This window comes from Lontra canadensis, unplaced genomic scaffold (genome assembly GCF_010015895.1).
Source record: "Lontra canadensis isolate GAN:19392208 unplaced genomic scaffold, GSC_riverotter_1.0 scaffold190, whole genome shotgun sequence".
NCBI classification, from domain to species: Eukaryota; Metazoa; Chordata; class Mammalia; order Carnivora; family Mustelidae; genus Lontra; species Lontra canadensis.
In genome coordinates this window covers 1232167-1251673 of record NW_022631184.1, presented here as the reverse complement: position 1 = coordinate 1251673, position 19507 = coordinate 1232167, and the positions used below count along the sequence as shown (strand labels likewise).

The following is a 19507-nucleotide window of genomic DNA, read 5'->3' as shown; positions in this document are numbered from 1 at the left end:
ATTCTGTAGTATCTAAGTCCAAGATCAAAGTGCTGGCAGAGCAGGTCTCTTATGAGTTCTCTCACATATATTTATATGCCTGTCTTCTCTCTGCATCTTACTCTATGCCTGTTTGTGTCCAAATTTCATCTTATAAGGGCAGCACTCAAATTAGATGAGGGCTCACCTCAACAACCTCATTTTAATTTAATTCCCTCTGTAAAGACCCTGTCTCCAAAAATAGTCACATTCCAAGATACTAGGCATTAATCTGGGGGGAATACACCCTTAAATCCATAACATAGGTCAGTAAATAACAACAACAAAAACAGGGAAAGAAAATGAGAAAGCAAGCAAGAAAAATAAAGAAAGGAAAGAAAGAAAGAAAGAAAGAAAGAAAGAAAGAAAGAAAGAAAGAAAGAAAGAAAGAATGAATCCAGGGATATTTCAAGTCTGCAAGTTACAGCTAGTCACAATTCCCAAAACTATCTCACTGTGTTTAAGACAGGCAGTCAATAGTGATAATCCACAGCATGGATTTAGACTGATTTGGATTTTATGACCAGATCCCCAAAGACAGAGCTGGCTGAGCAAGTTAGATTCATCATGCACCAACTTCTTTGTAACATGACTTTGCATTCTAATATTCAAATGAAGTTTACAGTCATCTTCTGATTTTTCTTTTCCATAAAGAACTCATAGGTTTTATAATCCCTGGTACTAGTGTCCTTGACAGTACATTTTCACTTCTTGGTGAGTCATAGAATTCTTGTTGTCATCCTATTTTCCTCACCACTTTGTGGACTTGGCTTCAGATGGGAAGTCTGGGCTACCTTAAGTTCAGCTCATTGATGAATTAGTTTCACAGTAAGTGTTTTCTTCATGGATGTTTTAGAATTTATTATTTATTCTTGAAGTTCAGAAGCTATTACATATCTCAAGGTTCCATGTGATTTGTAGGGTTTTTCCCCCATAAAATACATTTTCAGATTGAAGTCTTTATTTCAGATATCTTATTACACCTTTCAATACTTTTGTTTCATTTATGTAGTTCTCATCTCCAAGATTAACAACTTTGTGTATGATGATTTCTTTCCATTTTATTATTCTTTCTCTAACCATACTACAGTCTCATTTTCTATCACTTAGTGTTCACTTCCAGCATGCATTACATGCTGCCAGCTTTTTAGAAATGCCCTTTGCAATGACATAGAGGGAACTAGAGGGTATTATGCTAAGTGAAATAAGTCTATTAAAGACAAATACTATTTGATTTCACTCATATGTGGAATTTAAGAAACAAAATAGAAGGATATACATGAAGGAAAGTAAAAATAAAACAAGATAAAAATAGGGAAACAAACCATAAGATTCTTAACTATAGGGAACAAATTGAGGGTTGCTGGAGGGGAGGTGGTGGGAGATGGGGTGATTGGGTGATGGGCACTAAGGTGGCCACTTGAATTAATGAGCACTGGGTGTTTTATGAAACTGATGAATCACTAAATTCTACTTCTAAACTAACGAAAAGAAGAAAGAAAGAAAGAAAGAAAGAAAGAAAGAAAGAAAGAAAGAACTGGATGTGGATGCTTTTAATATTGTTTTAATCACTGAAGATTTTATCATTCCTTTCCATTGTTTTCCTGCCTTATGATAGCCACTTTTTGTCTCCATTTATTATTATTTTTAACAATAACTATTAACAGATGATTGCATCTATATAACTCTAATAAATTTTTCTGTTTTGTATATTATTATTTTTTAATCTTGTTCTTGTTTACAACTTTGTGCTTAGTACTTTGACTGGAAGTAGATGAAATAAAGAGGTGTGTTCATACCTTTGTATATTTGTTTGGGGAAGATACAGAGAAGAATTTAAGTTAAGATTCAGGTTTTGCTTTTGGTGTGTTGTCTCAGACTGCCTCCTCACTGAATACTGTCTTCCTTCTGCAAGTGGGAACATTTCTTTTCCATGTATATTGCCCTCTTTGATGTGTGCAGGCCATTAGAAGATTCTTTGTCTATCTTTCCCCTCAAGTTTGGGGTTCTGGGATGTGGAAATAAAAGCTGACATGTTGACTACTCCATCCTCTCTTAACCACTTACTCGCTGTTGTGGTGTAGAATTGTGTTCTTGTAGAGATAATCTCTATTTCTCTCATCACCAGCCTACATTTAATAACATTGGTCACTGTAAATTTGTGTTCAAAATTTTTGGAATTTTCTTATTTACCTTTAAAGATATAGACACCCTCATCAAGGACAGCAGAAAAATAAATTGACTTTCAATATTCTCCATTAAATTGTTCCAAATTTTAGGGGTGCCTTAGTCAGTTAAGTGTCTGCCTTTGGCTCAGGTCATGATCCCAGGGTCCTGGGATCAAGCCCCATGTAGGGCTCCCAGGTAAATGGGGAGCCTGCTTCTCCGTCTCCCTCTGTAGCTCTCCCTGGTTGTGAGTACACTCTCTCTCTCCCAGTCAAATAAATAATTAAAATCTTTAAAAAAGTAAATTGTTCCAAATTTTACTATATTGCACATCTGTTCTTCATACACATGGTATTGTACATAGTATGATAATCTAGTAATTCCTTCAGCTTCATAAAATATGGAATTTTATTCTCTGCTTCTTATTATTTTCTTAGATTTTTTTTTAAAGAGAGAGTGCACACATGTGAGAGAAAGGGGGGAAGGAAAGAGGGAGAAGGAGAGAGAATTTCAATCAGGCCTCACACCCAACCCACTGCAGGCCTCCCTCTCATGACCCTGAGATCATGACCTCAGTTAAATCGAGTTGGACACTTAACTGATGGAGCCACCCAAGCACCCCTCTTTTCCTATAATTTTGTTTTTTCATCTTTATTTAGTTATAATTGACAAAATTCTAAAATATTTAAGGTGCATGTGGTGCTATATGTATATTTTGGGAGTAGAATCCCCCTCATCAGGTTGACTCCCACAGTGTTATTGACTATATTTCATGGTTTTTTGGAAACAACTTGAGGCTTTTAATTTTAATTAATATTTGAGTTGCAAGTCTACGAATGACATTAGGTTAATAGCAATAAAATCTTTCTTTCAAGTGTGTTTTCAGCTTCAGATGACTGGGCTGTGTCATGTTATTATCTCTTTCCTTTGCAGGCAGGAAATGACTACATTTGAGAGACAAAATCAAGTACAGGATAAGAAAAGTAAGTCACTGCTTCATAATATTTTTCATACAAGGGAATTTGAAAATTTAACATCTAAATTAGTTCTGATACTATGTTAGGTTTGAAGGAAATACAGCTTTAAGCCCTTATAGGGATGTCTTAGTCCTTCATTTTTTTTTGTCTAACAAAATTGATCTCATTAATTTTTGCATGAAAGTAGTATCTGTGTGTGATTTATTTCATTTTCCTTAAATTTTTAAGTTTTTACAAGTTTATTATTCACTTTTTGTTGAAGGTAATTATTTATCTTGTTAAAAAATCTAATAACTCAATAGAGTGTTAACCAGGTGACATGTAAAATACAGAAAAAGAAAGAAGCTAGATTCTTAGCTATTTGTCCTATTAGAAATATTTCATTCTTTCTTGGATAACCTGAATTTCTTCTTTTTTTCTTGTGAATTATACTTTTTTACTTATTAAGTTTTTATTTTAATTCTAATATAGTTAACATAAAATGTTATATTAGCTTCAGATGTATAATATGGTGATTCAACAATTCAACACATTATTCAGTGCTCATCACAAATGCACTCCTTAATCCCCATCACCTATTTCACCCAACCCCCTCCAACTTCTCTCTCAGAACCATCAGTTTGTTGACGTGTTTTGTTTCTTAACTTCCACATATGAGTGAAATCATATGGTACTTATCTTCCTCTAACTGTCTTATTTTGCTTAGCAGTATACTATGTGGTTCCATTCGTGTTATTGCAAATGAAAGATTCATTCTTTTTTATTGCTGAATAATGTTCTGAGCTGTGTAAGTTCTTAACACATTTTGAATATTAACTCCTTAGCAGATATATCATTTGCAAATATCTTCTCCTATTGAATAGACTTCATTTTTGTTTGGCTGATGGTTACCTTTGCTCTGCAAAAATTTTTATTTTGGTGTAGTCCCAATAGTTACTCTTACCACTTTTATTCAACATTGTACTGGAATTCCTAGCCACAACAATCAAAGAAGAAAAAGAAATAAAAGGCATCAATTTGGTAAGTAAGAAGAAAACCTTTCATTTGCAGATGACATAATACTATATACGGAAAACCCTATAGACTCCACCAAAAACCTATTAGAACTGATAAATGAACTTAGCAAAATTGGGGAAAAAAAAACCTATGCAGAAATATGTGGCATTTCTATACACAAATAATAGAGGAAAGAAATTTTAAAAAAATCATCTCATTTACAATTGCATCAAAGAGAATAAAATACTGATTAAACGGAACCAAGCAGGTGAAAAACCTGTATCCAGAAAACTATAAAACATTGATGAAACAAACTGAAGACAACACAAATAAATGGAAATATATTCTATGTTTATGGATTGCAAGAAACAGTTTATTAAAATTTATATACTACCCAAAGCAGAATACAGATTCAAAGCAAACCCTATCAATATGCCAACATTTTTCACAGAACTGGAACAAATAATCCTAAAATTTGCATGGACCACAAAAGACTCTGAAGAGCCAGAGAAATTTTGAGCAAGAGAGCAGAGAAGTTAAGAGCAAAACCGGAAATATAACAATGTCAGATTCTGAGTTGTACTTCAAGCAATAGTAATCCAAACAGCACAGTACTAGCACAAAAATAGACACAAAAATCAATGGAACAGAATAGGAAAATCAGAAATGGACCCATAACTCTATGGTAAATTAATCTATAACAAAGGAGTCAAGAATATATAATTGGAAAAAGTCTCTTCAACAAATGTTGAAATTGTGTCTGGAAAATGGAACAGCAACATGCAAAAGAATGAAATTGAAACATTTTTTTACACCCCACCCCCAATACACAGATCAAAATGAGTTAAAGATCAAAATTAATTAAACACCTAACTGTGAGACCTGAAACATAAAAGTCCTACAAGGAAACATGGGCAGTAATTTCTTTGATATCAGTTGTAGAAGCATTTTTTTTTAAAGATATATCTTTTTAAAAAATATATTTTATTTATTTACTTGTCAGAGAGAGAGCACAAGCAGGGGAGCAGCAGGCAGAGCAGGGAGAAGGATAAGCGGGCTCCTGGCTCAGCAAGGAGCCCAATGGGGGACTTGATCCCAGGATCCCAGGATCATGACCTCAGCTGAAGGCAGATGCTTAACTGACTGAGCCACCCAGGCATCCCTAAAGATATGTCTTATTTGGCAAAGGAAACAAGAAAAATTAAACTAATGTATGTGATTTATTTTGAGCAACACTTTATAAATTCCCATGGAAGGAATTAATATAAATACTGCTTATTTAAATTTCAATATAGATGTTTTAAATATAAATTGTATAAATAAAAATTTTTATATAGATGTTTTGATTAAAGAGGACATATACTGCACGGAGCGCTGGATGTTAAATGTAAACACGTGATCTTGGAACACTACATCAAAAAGTAATGACATACTGTATGGTGACTAACATAACATAATGAAAAATTTTAAAATCATAAATAAATAAATAAATAGGGCCATTTTGAAAATTAGCTGTGTTAATTATTTCTTTTATCCTTTCCTTTCCTTATTCTTTTTCTTTTTTTCTTTTTTTTTTTTTTTCCTGCTCTAGCACTCTCCCCCCCTTTTTTTTTACATAGTCACCAGGTATAGTAATCATGTTCCTACCCAGAATGAACAATTATGAACAGCAGTGCTTGTGCCCTGGGGACAGACATATATGAAAGAAGCTCTCTTCTTATCTTCTTACAGCAAAGTGTATTGAAAAAATTGTGTAGCCTCATTATTTGGAACTTTGCATTTATCACCTCTCATCTCATGGTGGATTGCTTCTGGCACTACGGTTTCATTAAGCACATTTCATGGGCCATGCAGTAGAGGTATTTCACCAAACATCATCACCTCCATAAACAGAAAAATATATTTTAAAAGCACCATAGCTTATTGCACATTAAATTGTCACATAAGACAATTATATTGATTGTATTTATTGTATTATGTGAATATTATTGTACTAAAGCATGGTAGAAAATATATTTCTAACTGTGGGTTTAGTTTAAAACAAAAACAAAAACAAAAATAAAAACACCTCTGCCAAAATGTAACCACAGACTCTAAAGGACAATTGTTAATCTTAATTTTAATTACCCTGTCTCTAGCACTTACAAATATTGTTCAACATCTCCTTCCAAAAAGTGTTTCTTTCTCCATTTCTTTGACTTCTATACTTTACTGTTCATGTCCCAGGTCACAGCCACCTTTCAGATATCTGACTTGCCCTTTTTTTGGCAGACTCCTAAAGTGCTGGTGTTCCTCAGTAACCCAGCCTTGGGTTTTTTTCTACTTTCCTAAAGAATTTGTGTCTGATTAATCTTTCTTCTTTTAATCTCTGACAAGATTTTCTGGTAAGGCTATCTACGGGAGATGACATTTATTAAGAATTTTTTTTAGAGGCACTGGGGTGGCTCAGTGGGTTAAAGCCTCTGCCTTCAGCTCAGGTCATGATCCCAGGGTCCTGGGATCGAGCCCTACATCGGGCTCTCTCCTCAGCAGGGAGCCTGCTTCCTCCTCTCTCTGCCTGTCTCTTTGCCTACTTGTGATCTCTGTCTGTCAAATAAATAAATTTAAAATCTTTTAAAAAAGAATTTTTTTTATTATACAAATGAAAATACTTCTCTAGTTACAAACAATTACCATTTTCTGCTTCATCTTGCCAACTTCACAAGTTCCATTTCTCATTAAATTTGTTCTTTTCAATTAAAATTTTAAAGTATTAAGCCTTAAAGTTGTTCATTATATCCCGGAATGTGTTTAATGTTTTCAGGATCTACAGTGGTGACTTCTTGTTCATTCCTAACATTGTTTCTCTGTGTATGAATGCATGTGTGTGAGTGTGTGTGTGTTTTCTATTTTATAATTAATTAGTCTTGCTAGAGTTCATTCACTTCATTCATATTTTTACAAAATCAAATTTTGATTATTTTAGTTCTCTATCATAGGAGAATCTCCTCTCAGGTCCAACTCCAACTGCTATATGGCTTACTCAAATTCTAAGAGATTCCCCAAACGCTGTGCTGTTTTACAGGAAAAGGAGATGCAAACTGATTTGGATGGATCTACCCTGAAATACCTCAGACTACTAAATCTGAAACTTCACTGACGTGCTGACACTTTAATTTTCCTTAAACATGCTGTGTGTTTAAAGTAGGCTAGGGATCCTGCTCCTTGCTGTTCACCTGGACTTAGTTTATGATCTCCGTGTAGTAGACCATTACTATGTCCTGTGGATATATGAAAGGATCAATATTCCTGCAAAGCAGATTTTGACAGAGAGAGAGAAATGGACAATGCCCTGAAAAACACTATGGTAGCTGTGCTTGTGTTTTTTCCTGTAAAATAAAGGCATCTTAGATGTCTGTCATTATATTACTTTAGTCGAGTAAACACACCCATTCACAATAGTAAATGTGATTGAATTTCCCATTTAAATTTGTGAAACTGTCCAAAAGGGGAAATTAAATGGAGAAGTTGGGGGGTAAGGAGTGTACTTGTGATGAGCACCAGGTGTTGAATGGAAGTTTTGAATCACTGTATCATATACATGAAACCAATAGAACACATTAGCATGTTAACTATTTGTAATTAATTAATTTAATTAATTCTCTTGCTTTATTTAAATTAAAGCTTATTAACATATAGTGTATTTTTTTTAACTTTGTTTTTTCAGTATTCCAAGATTCATTGTTTATGCATCACACCTAGTGCTCCATGCAATAAAAGACCTCTTTAATACTCACCACCAAGCTCACCCCATCCCCCACCCCACCACCCCCACCAAAAAACCCTCAGTTTTTTTCTAAGAGTCCACAATCTCTCTTGGTTCATTTCTCCCTCCAATTTACCCCAACACCGTTCTCCTCTCCTTCTCCCAATGACCTCTGTGTTATTCCTTATGCTCCACAAGTAAGTGAAACCGTATGATAATTGACTCTCTCTGCTTGACTTATTTCACTCAGCATAATCTCTGCCAGTTCCGTCCATGTTGATACAAATGTTGGGTGTTCATCTGTTCTTATGGAGGCATAATATTCCATTGTATATATGGACCATATAGTCTTTATCCATTCATCTACTGAAGTGCATCTTGGTTCTTACCACAGTTTGGTGACTGTGGCCATTGCTGCTATGAACACTGGGGGAAAGATGGCGCTTCTTTTCACTACATCTGTATCACTGAGGTAAATAACCAGTAGTGCAATTGAAGGGTCTTAGTTTCTTAAGGAATCTCCACACTGTTTTCCAAAGTGGCTGCATCAACTTGCATTCCCACCAACAGTGTAACAGGGTTCTCCTTTTTCCACATCCTCTCCAACACATGTTGTTTATTCTCTTGTTAATTTTGGCCATTCTAACTTGTGTAAGGTGGCATCCCAATGTGGTTTTTATTTGAATCTCCCTGATGACTAATGATGATGAACATTTTTTTCATGTGTCCGCTAGCCATTTGCATGTCTTCTTTGAAGAAATGTCTGTTCATGCCTTCTGCCCATTTTCTGACATGGTTATCTCTTTTTGGGTGTTGAGTTTGAGGTGATCTTTACAGATCTTGGATATGAACCCTTTGTCTGTAGTGTCATTTCTGAATATCTTCTCCCATTCTGTGGGTTGCCTCTTTGTTTTGTTGACTGTTTCCTTTACTGTGCAGAAGTTTTGGATTTTTTTTTTAAGATTTTATTTATTTATTTATTTATTTATTTGACAGAGAGAGAGAGAGATCATAAGAAGACAGAGAGGCAGACAGAGAGAGAGGGGAAACCAGGGCCCTGGCTGAGCAGAGAGCCTGATGTGAGGCTCAATCCCAGGACCCCGGGATCATGACCTGAGGTGAAGGCAGAGGCTTTAACCCACTGAGACACCCAGGCACCCCAGAAGTTTTGAATCTTAATGAAGTCCTGAAAGGTCATTTTTGCTTTTGTTACCTTTGCCTTTGAAGATATGTCGTGAAAGAAGTTGTTGTTGCTAATGTTGAAGAGGTTACTGCCTGTGTTCTCCTCTATGATTCTGATGGATTCCTGCCTCACGTTGAGGTCTTTTATCCATTTCTAGTTTATCTTTGCATACAGCATAAGAGAATGTTTGAGTTTCACTCTTCTACATACAGCTGTCCAATTTTCCCAGCACCATTTATTGAAGAGACTTTCTTTTTTCCATTGTATATTTTTTCCTGCTTTGTAGAAGATTATCTGACCATAGAGTTGAGGGTCCATATCTGGGCTCTCTACTTTGTTGCACTGGTCTATGTGTCTATTTTTATTCCAGTACTATGCTGTCTTGGTGATCACAACTTTGTAGTAAAGCTTGATATCAGGCAACATGATGCCCCGAGTTTTATTTTTCTTTTTCAACATTTCCTTAGCAATTCGGGGTTTTTTCTGATTCCATATGAATTTTAGGATTCTTTGCTCCAGGTCTTTGAAAAATGCTGGTGGAATTTTGATTGGAATGGCATTGAAAGTTTAGATTGCTCTAGGCAGTATAGACATTTTAACAATGTTTATTCTTCCAATCCATGAGCACAGAATGGTCTTCCATCTTTTTGTGTCTTCTTCAATTTTGTTCACGAGTGTTTTGTAGTTCCTTAAATTCAGATCCTTTACCTCTTTGGTTAGGCTTATTCTCAGGTATCTTATGGTTCTTGGTGCTATATAAAATGGAATTGATTCTTTAATTTCCCTTTCTGTATCTTCATTGTTAGTGTATAACAAAGCACCCGATTTCTCTACTTTGACTTTGTATCCTGCCAGATTACTGAATTGCTGTATGAGTTCTCATAGATTGGGGGTGGAGTCTTTTGGGTTTTCCATATAAATTTCCATATAAATTATCATGTCAGAGAGAGAGTTTGACTTCTTCATTGCCAATTTGGATACCTTTTATTTCTCTTTGTTGTCTGATTGCTGTTGCTAGGACTTCTAATACTATGCTGAACTAGAGTGGCGAGAGTGGGCATCCTTGTCATATTCCTGATCCCAACGGATAGGCTGTGAGCTTTTTCCCATTGAGGATAATATTTGCTATGGGTTTTTCATAGATAGATTTTACGAAGTTGAGGAATGTTCCCTCTATCCCTATACTTTGAAGCGTTTTTAACCAGGAACAAATGCTGTATCTTGTAAAATGCTTTTTCTGCATCAATTGAGAGGGCCATGTGGTTCTTCTCTCTTCTCTTATTGATTTGTTCTATCACACTGATTGATTTGCGAATGTTGAACCATCCTTGAAACTGAGGGATGAATCCCACCTGGTCATGGTGGATAATCTTTTTAATGTGTTGTTGGATCCTGTTTGCTAGGATCTTGTTGAGAATCTTAGCATCCATATTCATCAGTGATATTGGTCTGAAATTCTCTTCGGTGGAGTCTTTGCCTGGTTTGGGGATCAGGATAATGCTGGCTTCATAAGAAGAGTCTGGAAGTATTCCATCTGCTTCAATTTTTTGAAAGAGCTTCTGGATAATAGATATTATTTCTTCTTTGAAAGTTTGGTAGAATTCCCCTGGGAATCTGTCAGGTCCTGGCCTCTTGTTTTTTAGAAGGTTTTTGATCACTGCTTCAATCATGTTACTAGATATCAGTCTATTCAGGTTGTCAATTTCTTCCTGGTTCAAGTTTCGAAGTTTATAGTTGTCCAGGAATGCATCCATTTCATCTCGGTTGCTTAACATATTGGCATATAACTGTTGATAATAATTTCTGATGATTGTTTCTACTTCCTTGGTGTTAGTTTTGATCTCTACCTTTTCATTCATAATTTTATTAATTTGGGCCTTCTCTCTTTTCTTTTGGATGAGTGTGGCCAATGGTTCATCGATCTTACTGATTTTTTTTCAAAAAACCAGCTTCTAGTTTCATTCATGCGTTCTACTGTATCTGTAGTTTCTATATCATTGACCTTTGCTCTAATCTTGATTATTTCCCTTTTTGTGTGTGGAGTTGGTTTAATTTGCCTTTGATGATCCAGTTTTTTAAGGTTTAGAGACGGCTGGTGTATTCTGGATTTTTCAATTTTTTTTTAGGGAGACTTGGATAGCTATGTATTTCCCCCTTAGAACAGCCTTTGCTGTATCCCATAGATTTTGGACCAATGTGTCTTCATTCTCATTGGTTTCCATGAATTGTTTACATTCTTCTTTGATTTCCTGGTTGAGTCAAGTATTCTTAATCAAGGTGGACTTTATCTTCCAGGTGTTTGAATTCCTTCCAAACTTTTCCTTGTGATTGAGCTCCAGTATCAAAGCACTGTGATCTGAGAATATGCAGGGGATAATCTCAATCTTTTCATATTGGTTGAGCCCTGATTTGTGTCCCAGTATGTGGTCTATTCTAGAGAACATCCCATGTGCTTTCGAGGAGCATGAGTATTCTGTTATTTTAGGGTGGAATGTTCTGTATATATCTATGAGGCCCATCTGGTTCAATGTGTCATTCAATGCTCTTATTTCTTTGTTGATTTTCTGCTTTGATGATCAGTCTATTAGTGAGAGTGGCGAAATAAGATCCCCTACTATTAATGTATTCATATTAATATAACTCTTTATCTTGATTAACAGCTTACTTATGTAATTGGCTGCTACCATATTGGGGGCATAAATACTTAACAATTGTTAGATCTTCTTGGTGGATAGTCCCTTTAAGAATGATGTAGTGTCCTTCTGTATCTCTGACTACAGTCTTTAGTTTAAAATCTAATTTATCTGATATGAGAATCACTACCCCAGCCTTCTTTTGAGGCCCATTGGCATGAAAGATGTTTCTCCATCCCTTCACTTTCAGTCTGGGTGTATCCTTAGGTTCAAAATGGGTCTCTTATAGACAACATATGGATGGGTCCTGTCATTTTATCCAATCTGCAATGCCTTGCCATTTTATGGGAGCATTTAGGCCATTCATGCTGACAGTGATTATTGAGAGATATGTTTTTATTGATGTCACGTTATCTGTGAAGTCTTTGTTTCTATAGATTGTCTCCATATGCTGCTGTTCAACGATATTCTTGGATTTTTCCCTCCTTTATAGCACTCCCCCCTTAATATTTCTTACAGGGCCAGCTTGGTGGTCACATACTCTTTTAAACCTTGCTGGTCTTGGAAGCTCTTTATCTCTCCATCAATTTTGAATGTCAGTCTTCCTGGATAAAGTATTCTTGGCTGCATGTTCTTCTCATTTGTGTCCTGAATACATTTTTCTAGCCCTTTCTGGCTTACCAGGTTTTAGTGGACAGGTCTGACATTATTCTGATGGGCTTTTCTCTGTACATAAGGAGCTTCTTTGAGATAGCTTCTTTCACGAGCTCCTCTCTACAGTTATGATTCATCATTTTCACTATCAGTGGTCTCGAGGTCTTTCTAGATTCTATGATCTTGGGAACAGACCTTTCTGCCTCTAGAACATGAATGCTGGTTCCATTTGCCAAACTGGGAAACTTTCATGGAGAATTTGTTCAACTATATCCTCTAGTAGTCTTTCTTTCTCCTCCCCCTCAGGGATTCCAGTAATTCTGACGTTGGAACATTTCATGGTGTCATTTATTTCCCTGATTCTGTTTCCATGTTTTCTAAGCTGTTTGTTCCAGACTTCCTCCTTATCCTTTTTCTCTAACTTTGTCCTCCAGATCACTAATTCTATCTTTTGCCTCAGTTACCCTAGCTTTTAGAGAATTTAGATTAGATTGGAACTCAATGAGCACATTGTGAACATCATCCCTGGTGGCTTTCACTTCTGCATGAATCAATTCCATTTTATCATCAAAGGCTTTCTCCAACCTAGCTATTGCCTGGATAAGTGTTAGCCTGAATTCCCTTTCCAACATACTGTCTATGTCCATATCCAAATGCTATGATGGAGAGGGCCTAGTCTCTAAATCTTTCCTCTGTTGGGCATTTCTCCTCCTCGTCATTTTGGTGAGAGATGGCTGAACAGATGTGTATCTGAATGTATCTGCCGTGGTGCAGGCAAAATGTACTTTGGAATGTTTCTGAGCAATTGAGAGTCCCCACCAAAAAGAAAGAAAGAAGAAAAAGAGACAGAGAGAGAGAGAGAGAGAAAGAGACAGGGGAAAAAAGGAAAGAAAAAATAAAAGAGAGGGAACAGCCCGAATGGGCCCCAAAGGTAAGATTTATAAAGTATACAAACAAAAACAGACCAAAAAAAAAAAAAACAACAACAAAAGTAGATGACAAGAGAAGAAAAAAAAATAAAAACCCAGTCAAAATGAACCCCAAGGGGAGGAGTTAAGATGGCAGAGAAGTAGCAGGCTGAGACTATTTCAGGTTGCAGGAGATCAGCTAGATAGCTTATCTAAAGATTGCAAACACCTACAAATCCAACAGGAGATTGAAGAGAAGAAGAACAGCAATTCTAGAAATAGAAAATCAACCACTTTCTGAAAGGTAGGACTGGCAGAAAGTGAATCCAAAGCGACGGGAAGATAGACCGCGGGGGTAGGGGCCAGCTCCTGGCAAGTGGCAGAGCAACAGAGCACAAAATCAGGACTTTTAAAAGTCTGTTCTGCTGAGGGACATCACTCCAGAGGCTTAACCGGGGTGAAGCCCATGCGGGGCCAGCATGGCCTCAGGTCCCGCAGGGTCACAGAAGGATCGGGGGTGTCTGAGTTTCACAGAGCTTACAGGTCTTAGAACGGGGAAGCCGGCTACAGAGACGGAGCCGAGGAGTGAGCTCTAAACTCAGGGTTACCTTGAACCGGTCATAGGCTCAGTCAGCTCGGAGCGCGGCTGGAGGCCAGGGTGATGGGAGCAACTGGGCACTGTTCTCAGAGGGAACACTGAGGAGTGGGGCCCCGGGCTCTCGGCTCCTCCGGGCCAGAGACTGGGAGGCCGCCATTTTCATTCCCGCCCTCCAGAACTCTATGGAAAGCGCTCAGGAAAGAAAAGCTCCCGAAAGCAAACCCGAGCAGATTACTCAGCCAGGCCCCTGGTAAGGGTGGTGCAACTCTGCCTGGGGCAAAGACACTTGAGAATCACTACAACAGGCCCCTCCCCCAGAAGATCAACAAGAAATCCTACCAGGACCTAGTTCACCTACCAAGGAGTGCAGTTTCAATACCAAGGAGAGCAGCAGATATCCAGAGGAGGAGAAAGCAAAGCACGGAACTCACAGCATTCTCCCCCATGATTCTTTAGCCTTGCAGTTAATTTAATTTTTTTCTTTTTCACTTTTTTTTCTCTTCTTCTGCTAATTTTTTTTAACTTTTACCCTTTTCTTTTTTAACGTTTTTTTAACTAGTTTATCTAATATATTTTTTTTCCTTTTTATATTTTTTCTTTATTCGTTTTCTTCTTTAAATTGTTTCATTTTTTTTTTTCTTTCTGAACCTCTTTTTATCCCCTTTCTCCCCCTTCACGATTTGGGATCTCTTCTGATTTGGTTAAAGCATATATTCCTAGGGTTGTTACCACCCTTTTAGTATTTTACTTGCTCCTTCATATACTCTTATCTGGAAAAAATGACAAGGCAGAAAAATTCACCACAAAAAAAAAAAAGAAAAAGAGGCAGTACCAAAGGCTAGGGACATAATCAATACAAACATTGGTAATATGTCAGATCTAGAGTTCAGAATGACGATTCTCAAGGTTCTAGCCGGGGTCAAAAAAGGCATGTAAGATATTAGAGAAACCCTCTTGGGAGATATAAAAGCCCTTTCTGGAGAAATAAAAGAACTAAAATCTAACCAAGTTGAAATAAAAAAATCTATTAATGAGGTGAAATACAAAATGGAGGCTCTCACTGCTAGGATAAATGAGGCAGAAGAGAGAATTAGCGATATAGAAGACCAAATGACAGAGATTAAAGAAGCTGAGCAAAAGAAGGACAAACAGCTACTGGACCACGAGGGCAGAATTCGAGAGAGAAGTGACACCATAAGACGAAACAACATTAGAATAATTGGGATTCCAGAAGAAGAAGAAAGAGAGAGGGGAGCAGAAGGTATATTGGAGAGAATTATTGGAGAGAATTTCCCCAATATGGCAAAGGGAAAAAGCATCATAATCCAGGAGGTTCAGAGAACCCCCCTCAAAATCAATGAGAATAGGTCCACACCCTGTCACCTAATAGTAAAATGTACAAGTCTTAGTGACAAAGAGAAAATCCTGAAAGCAGTCCGGGAAAAGAAGTCTGTAAAATACAATGGTAAAAATATTAGATTGGCAGCAGACTTATCCACAGAGACCTGGAAGGCCAGAAAGAGCTGGCATGATATATTCAGAGCACTAAACGAGAAAAACATGCAGCCAAGAATACTATATCCAGCTAGGCTATCACTGAAAATAGAAGGAGAGATTAAAAGCTTCCAGGACAAACAAAAACTGAAAGAATTTGCAAACACCAAACCAGCTCTACAGGAAATATTGAAAGGGGTCCTCTAAGCAAAGAGAGAGCCTAAAAGTAGTAGATCAGAAAGGAACAGAAACAATATACAATAACAGTCACCTTACAGGCAATACAATGGCACTAAATTCATATCTCTCAATAGTTACCCTGAATGTTAATGGGCTAAATGCCCCAATCAAAAGACACAGAGTATCAGAATGGATAAAAAAACAAAACCCATCTATATGTTGCCTACAAGAAACTCATTTTAAACCAAAAGACACCTCCAGATTTAAAGTGAGGGGGTGGAAAAGAATGTACCATGCTAATGGACATCAGAAGAAAGCAGGAGTGGCAATTCTTAGATCAATTAGATTTTAAGCCAAAGACTATAATAAGAGATGAGGAAGGACACTCTATCATACTCAAAGGATCTGTCCAAAAAGAAGATCTAACAATTTTAAATATCTATGCCCCTAACGTGGGAGCACCCAACTATATAAACCAATTGATAACAAAATCAAAGAAACACATCAACAATAATACAATAATAGTAGGGGACTTTAACACTCCCCTCACTGAAATGGACAGATCATCCAAGCAAAAGATCAAAAAGGAAATAAAGGCCTTAAATGACACCCTGGACCAGATGGACATCACAGATATATTCAGAACATTTCATCCCAAAGCAACAGAATACACATTCTTCTCTAGTGCACATGGAACATTCTCCAGAATGGATCACATCCTCGGTCCTAAATCAGGTCTCAACCGGTATCAAAAGATTGGGATCATTCCCTGCATATTTTTAGACCACAATGCTCTGAAGCTAGAACTCAATCACAAGAGGAAATTTGGAAAGAACCCAAATACATGGAGACTAAACAGCATCCTTCTAAAGAATGAATGGGTCAACCAGGAAATTAAAGAAGAATTGAAAAAATTCATGGAAACAAATGATAATGAAAACACAACAGTTCAAAATCTGTGGGACACAACAAAGGCAGTCCTGAGAGGAAAATATATAGCGGTACAAGCCTTTCTCAAGAAAAAAGAAAGGTCTCAGGTACACAACCTAACCCTACACCTGAAGGAGCTGGAGAAAAAACAAGAAATAAACCCTAAGCCCAGCAGGAGAAGAGAAATCATAAAGATCAGAGCAGAAATCAATGAAATAGAAACCAAAAAAAAAAAAAAAAAAAAGAACAAATTAATGAAACTAGGAGCTGGTTCTTTGAAAGAATTAATAAGATTGATAAACCCCTGGCCAGACTTATCAAAAAGAAAAGAGAAAGGACCCAAATAAATGAAATCATGAATGAAAGAGGAGAGATCACAACTAACACCAAAGAAATACAGACAATTATAAGAACATACTATGAGCAACTCTATGCCAACAAATTTGACAATCTGGAAGAAATGGATGCATTCCTAGAGACTTATAAACTACCACAACTGAACCAGGAAGAAATAGAAAGCCTGAACAGACCCATAACCAGTAAGGAGATTGAAACAGTCATCAAAAACCTCCAAACAAACAAAAGCCCAGGCAGGGCCAGATGGCTTCCGGGGGAATTCTACCAAACATTTAAAGAAGAACTAATTTCTATTCTCCTCAAACTGTTCCAAAAAATAGAAATGGAAGGAAAACTTCCAAACTCATTTTATGAGGCCAGCATCACCTTGATCCCAAAACCAGATAAGGATCCCATCAAAAAAGAGAACTACAGACCAATATCCTTGATGAACACAGATGCAAAAATTCTCACCAAAATACTAGTCAATAGGATTCGACAGTACATTAAAAGGATTATTCACCACGACCAAGTGGGATTTATTCCAGGGCTGCAAGGTTGGTTCAACATCCACAAATCAATCAATGTGATACAACACATTAATAAAAGAAAGAACAAGAACCATATGATACTCTCAATAGATGCTGAAAAAGCATTTGGCAAAGTACAGCATCCCTTCCTGATCAAAACTCTTCAAAGTGTAGGGATAGAGGGCACATACCTCAATATTATCAAAACCATCTATGAAAAACCCACCGCAAATATCATTCTCAATGGAGAAAAACTGAACGCTTTTCCACTAAGGTCAGGAACATGGCAGGGATGTCCGTTATCTCCACTGCTATTTAACATAGTACTAGAAGTCCTAGCTTCAGCAATCAGACAACAAAAGGAAATTAAAGACATCCTTATCAGCAAAGAAGAAGTCAAACTATCACTCTTCTCAGATGATATGATACTATATGTGGAAAACCCAAAAGACTCCACTCCAAAACTGCTAGAACTTGTACAGGAATTCAGTAAAGTGTCAGGATATAAAATCAATGCACAGAAATCAGTTGCATTTCTCTACACCAACAATAAGACAGAAGAAAGAGAAATTAAGGAGTCAATCCCATTTACAATTGCACCCAAAACTATACGATACCTAGGAATAAACCTAACCAAAGAGGCTAAGAATCTATACTCAGAAAACTATAAAGTACTCATGAAAGAAATTGAGGAAGACACAAAGAAATGGAAAAATGTTCCATGCTCCTGGATTGGAAGAATAAATATTGTGAAAATGTCTATGCTACCTAAAGCAATCTACACACTGAATGCAATTCCTATCAACGTACCATCCATTTTTTTCAAAGAAATGGAACAAATAATCCTAAAATTTATATGGAACCAGGAAAGACCTCGAATAGCCAAAGGACTATTGAAAAAGAAAGCCAAAGTTGGTGGCATCACAATTCCGGACTTCAAGCTCTATGACAAAGCTGTCATCATCAAGACAGCATGGTACTGGCACAAAAACAGACACATAGATCAATGGAACAGAATAGAGAGCCCAGAAATAGACCCTCACCTCTATGGTCAACTAATCTTCGACAAAGCAGGAAAGAATGTCCAATGGAAAAAAGACAGCCTCTTCAATAAATGGTGTTGGGAAAATTGGATAGCCACATGCAGAAAAATGAAATTGGATCATTTCCTTACACCACACACGAAAATAGACTCAAAATGGATGAAGGACCTCAATGTGAGAAAGGAATCCATCCAAATCCTTGAGGAGAACACTGGCAGCAACCTCTTCGACCTCAGCCACAGCAACATCTTCCTAGGAACATCGCCAAAAGCAACGGAAGCAAGGGCAAAATTGAACTATTGGGATTTTATCAAGATCAAAAGCTTTTGCACAGCAAAGGAAACAGTTAACAAAACCAAAAGACAACTGACAGAATGGGAGAAGATATTTGCAAACGACATATCAGATAAAGGGCTAGTGTCCAGAATCTATAAAAAAATTAGCAAACTCAACACCCAAAGAACAAATAATCCAATCAAGAAATGGGCAGAAGACATGAACAGACATTTCTGCAAAGAAGACATCCAGATGGCCAACAGACACATGAAAAGGTGCTCCATATCACTCAGCATCAGGGAAATACAAATCAAAACCACAATGAGATATCACCTCACACAAGTCAGAATGGCTAAAATGAACAAGTCAGGAAATGCCAGATGCTGGCGAGGATGCGGAGAAAGGGGAACCCTCCTACACTGTTGGTGGGAATGCAAGCTGGTGCAACCACTCTGGAAAACAGCATGGAGGTTCCTCAAAATGTTGAAAATAGAACTACCCTATGACCCAGCAATTGCACTACTGAGTATTTACCCTAAAGATACAAACATAGTGATCTGAAGGGGCACGTGCACCCGAATGTTTATAGCAGCAATGTCTACAATAGCCAAACTATGGAAAGAACCTAGAGGTCCATCAACAGATGAATGGATAAAGAAGTTGTGGTATATATACACAATGGAATACTATGCAGCCATCAAAAGAAATGAAATCTTGCCATTTGTGACGACATGGATGGAACTAGAGGGTATCATGCTTAGCGAAGTAAGTCAATCGGAGAAAGACAATTATCATATGATCTCCCTGATATGAGGGAGAGGGGATGCAACATGGGGGTTA

The 19507-nt window shown here is 37.1% G+C and overlaps 1 protein-coding gene across 1 annotated transcript in view; it reads left to right on the top strand.

Moving 5' to 3' along the window:
• Positions 1-19507, top strand: part of GCSAML (germinal center associated signaling and motility like) — a 59384-nt gene that overhangs the window by 21897 nt on the left and 17980 nt on the right. The window contains exon 3 of the mRNA XM_032847580.1: positions 3118-3167. Within this exon, the coding sequence (XP_032703471.1) occupies positions 3118-3167 (50 nt within the window). The remainder of the gene's footprint in view (positions 1-3117; positions 3168-19507) is intronic.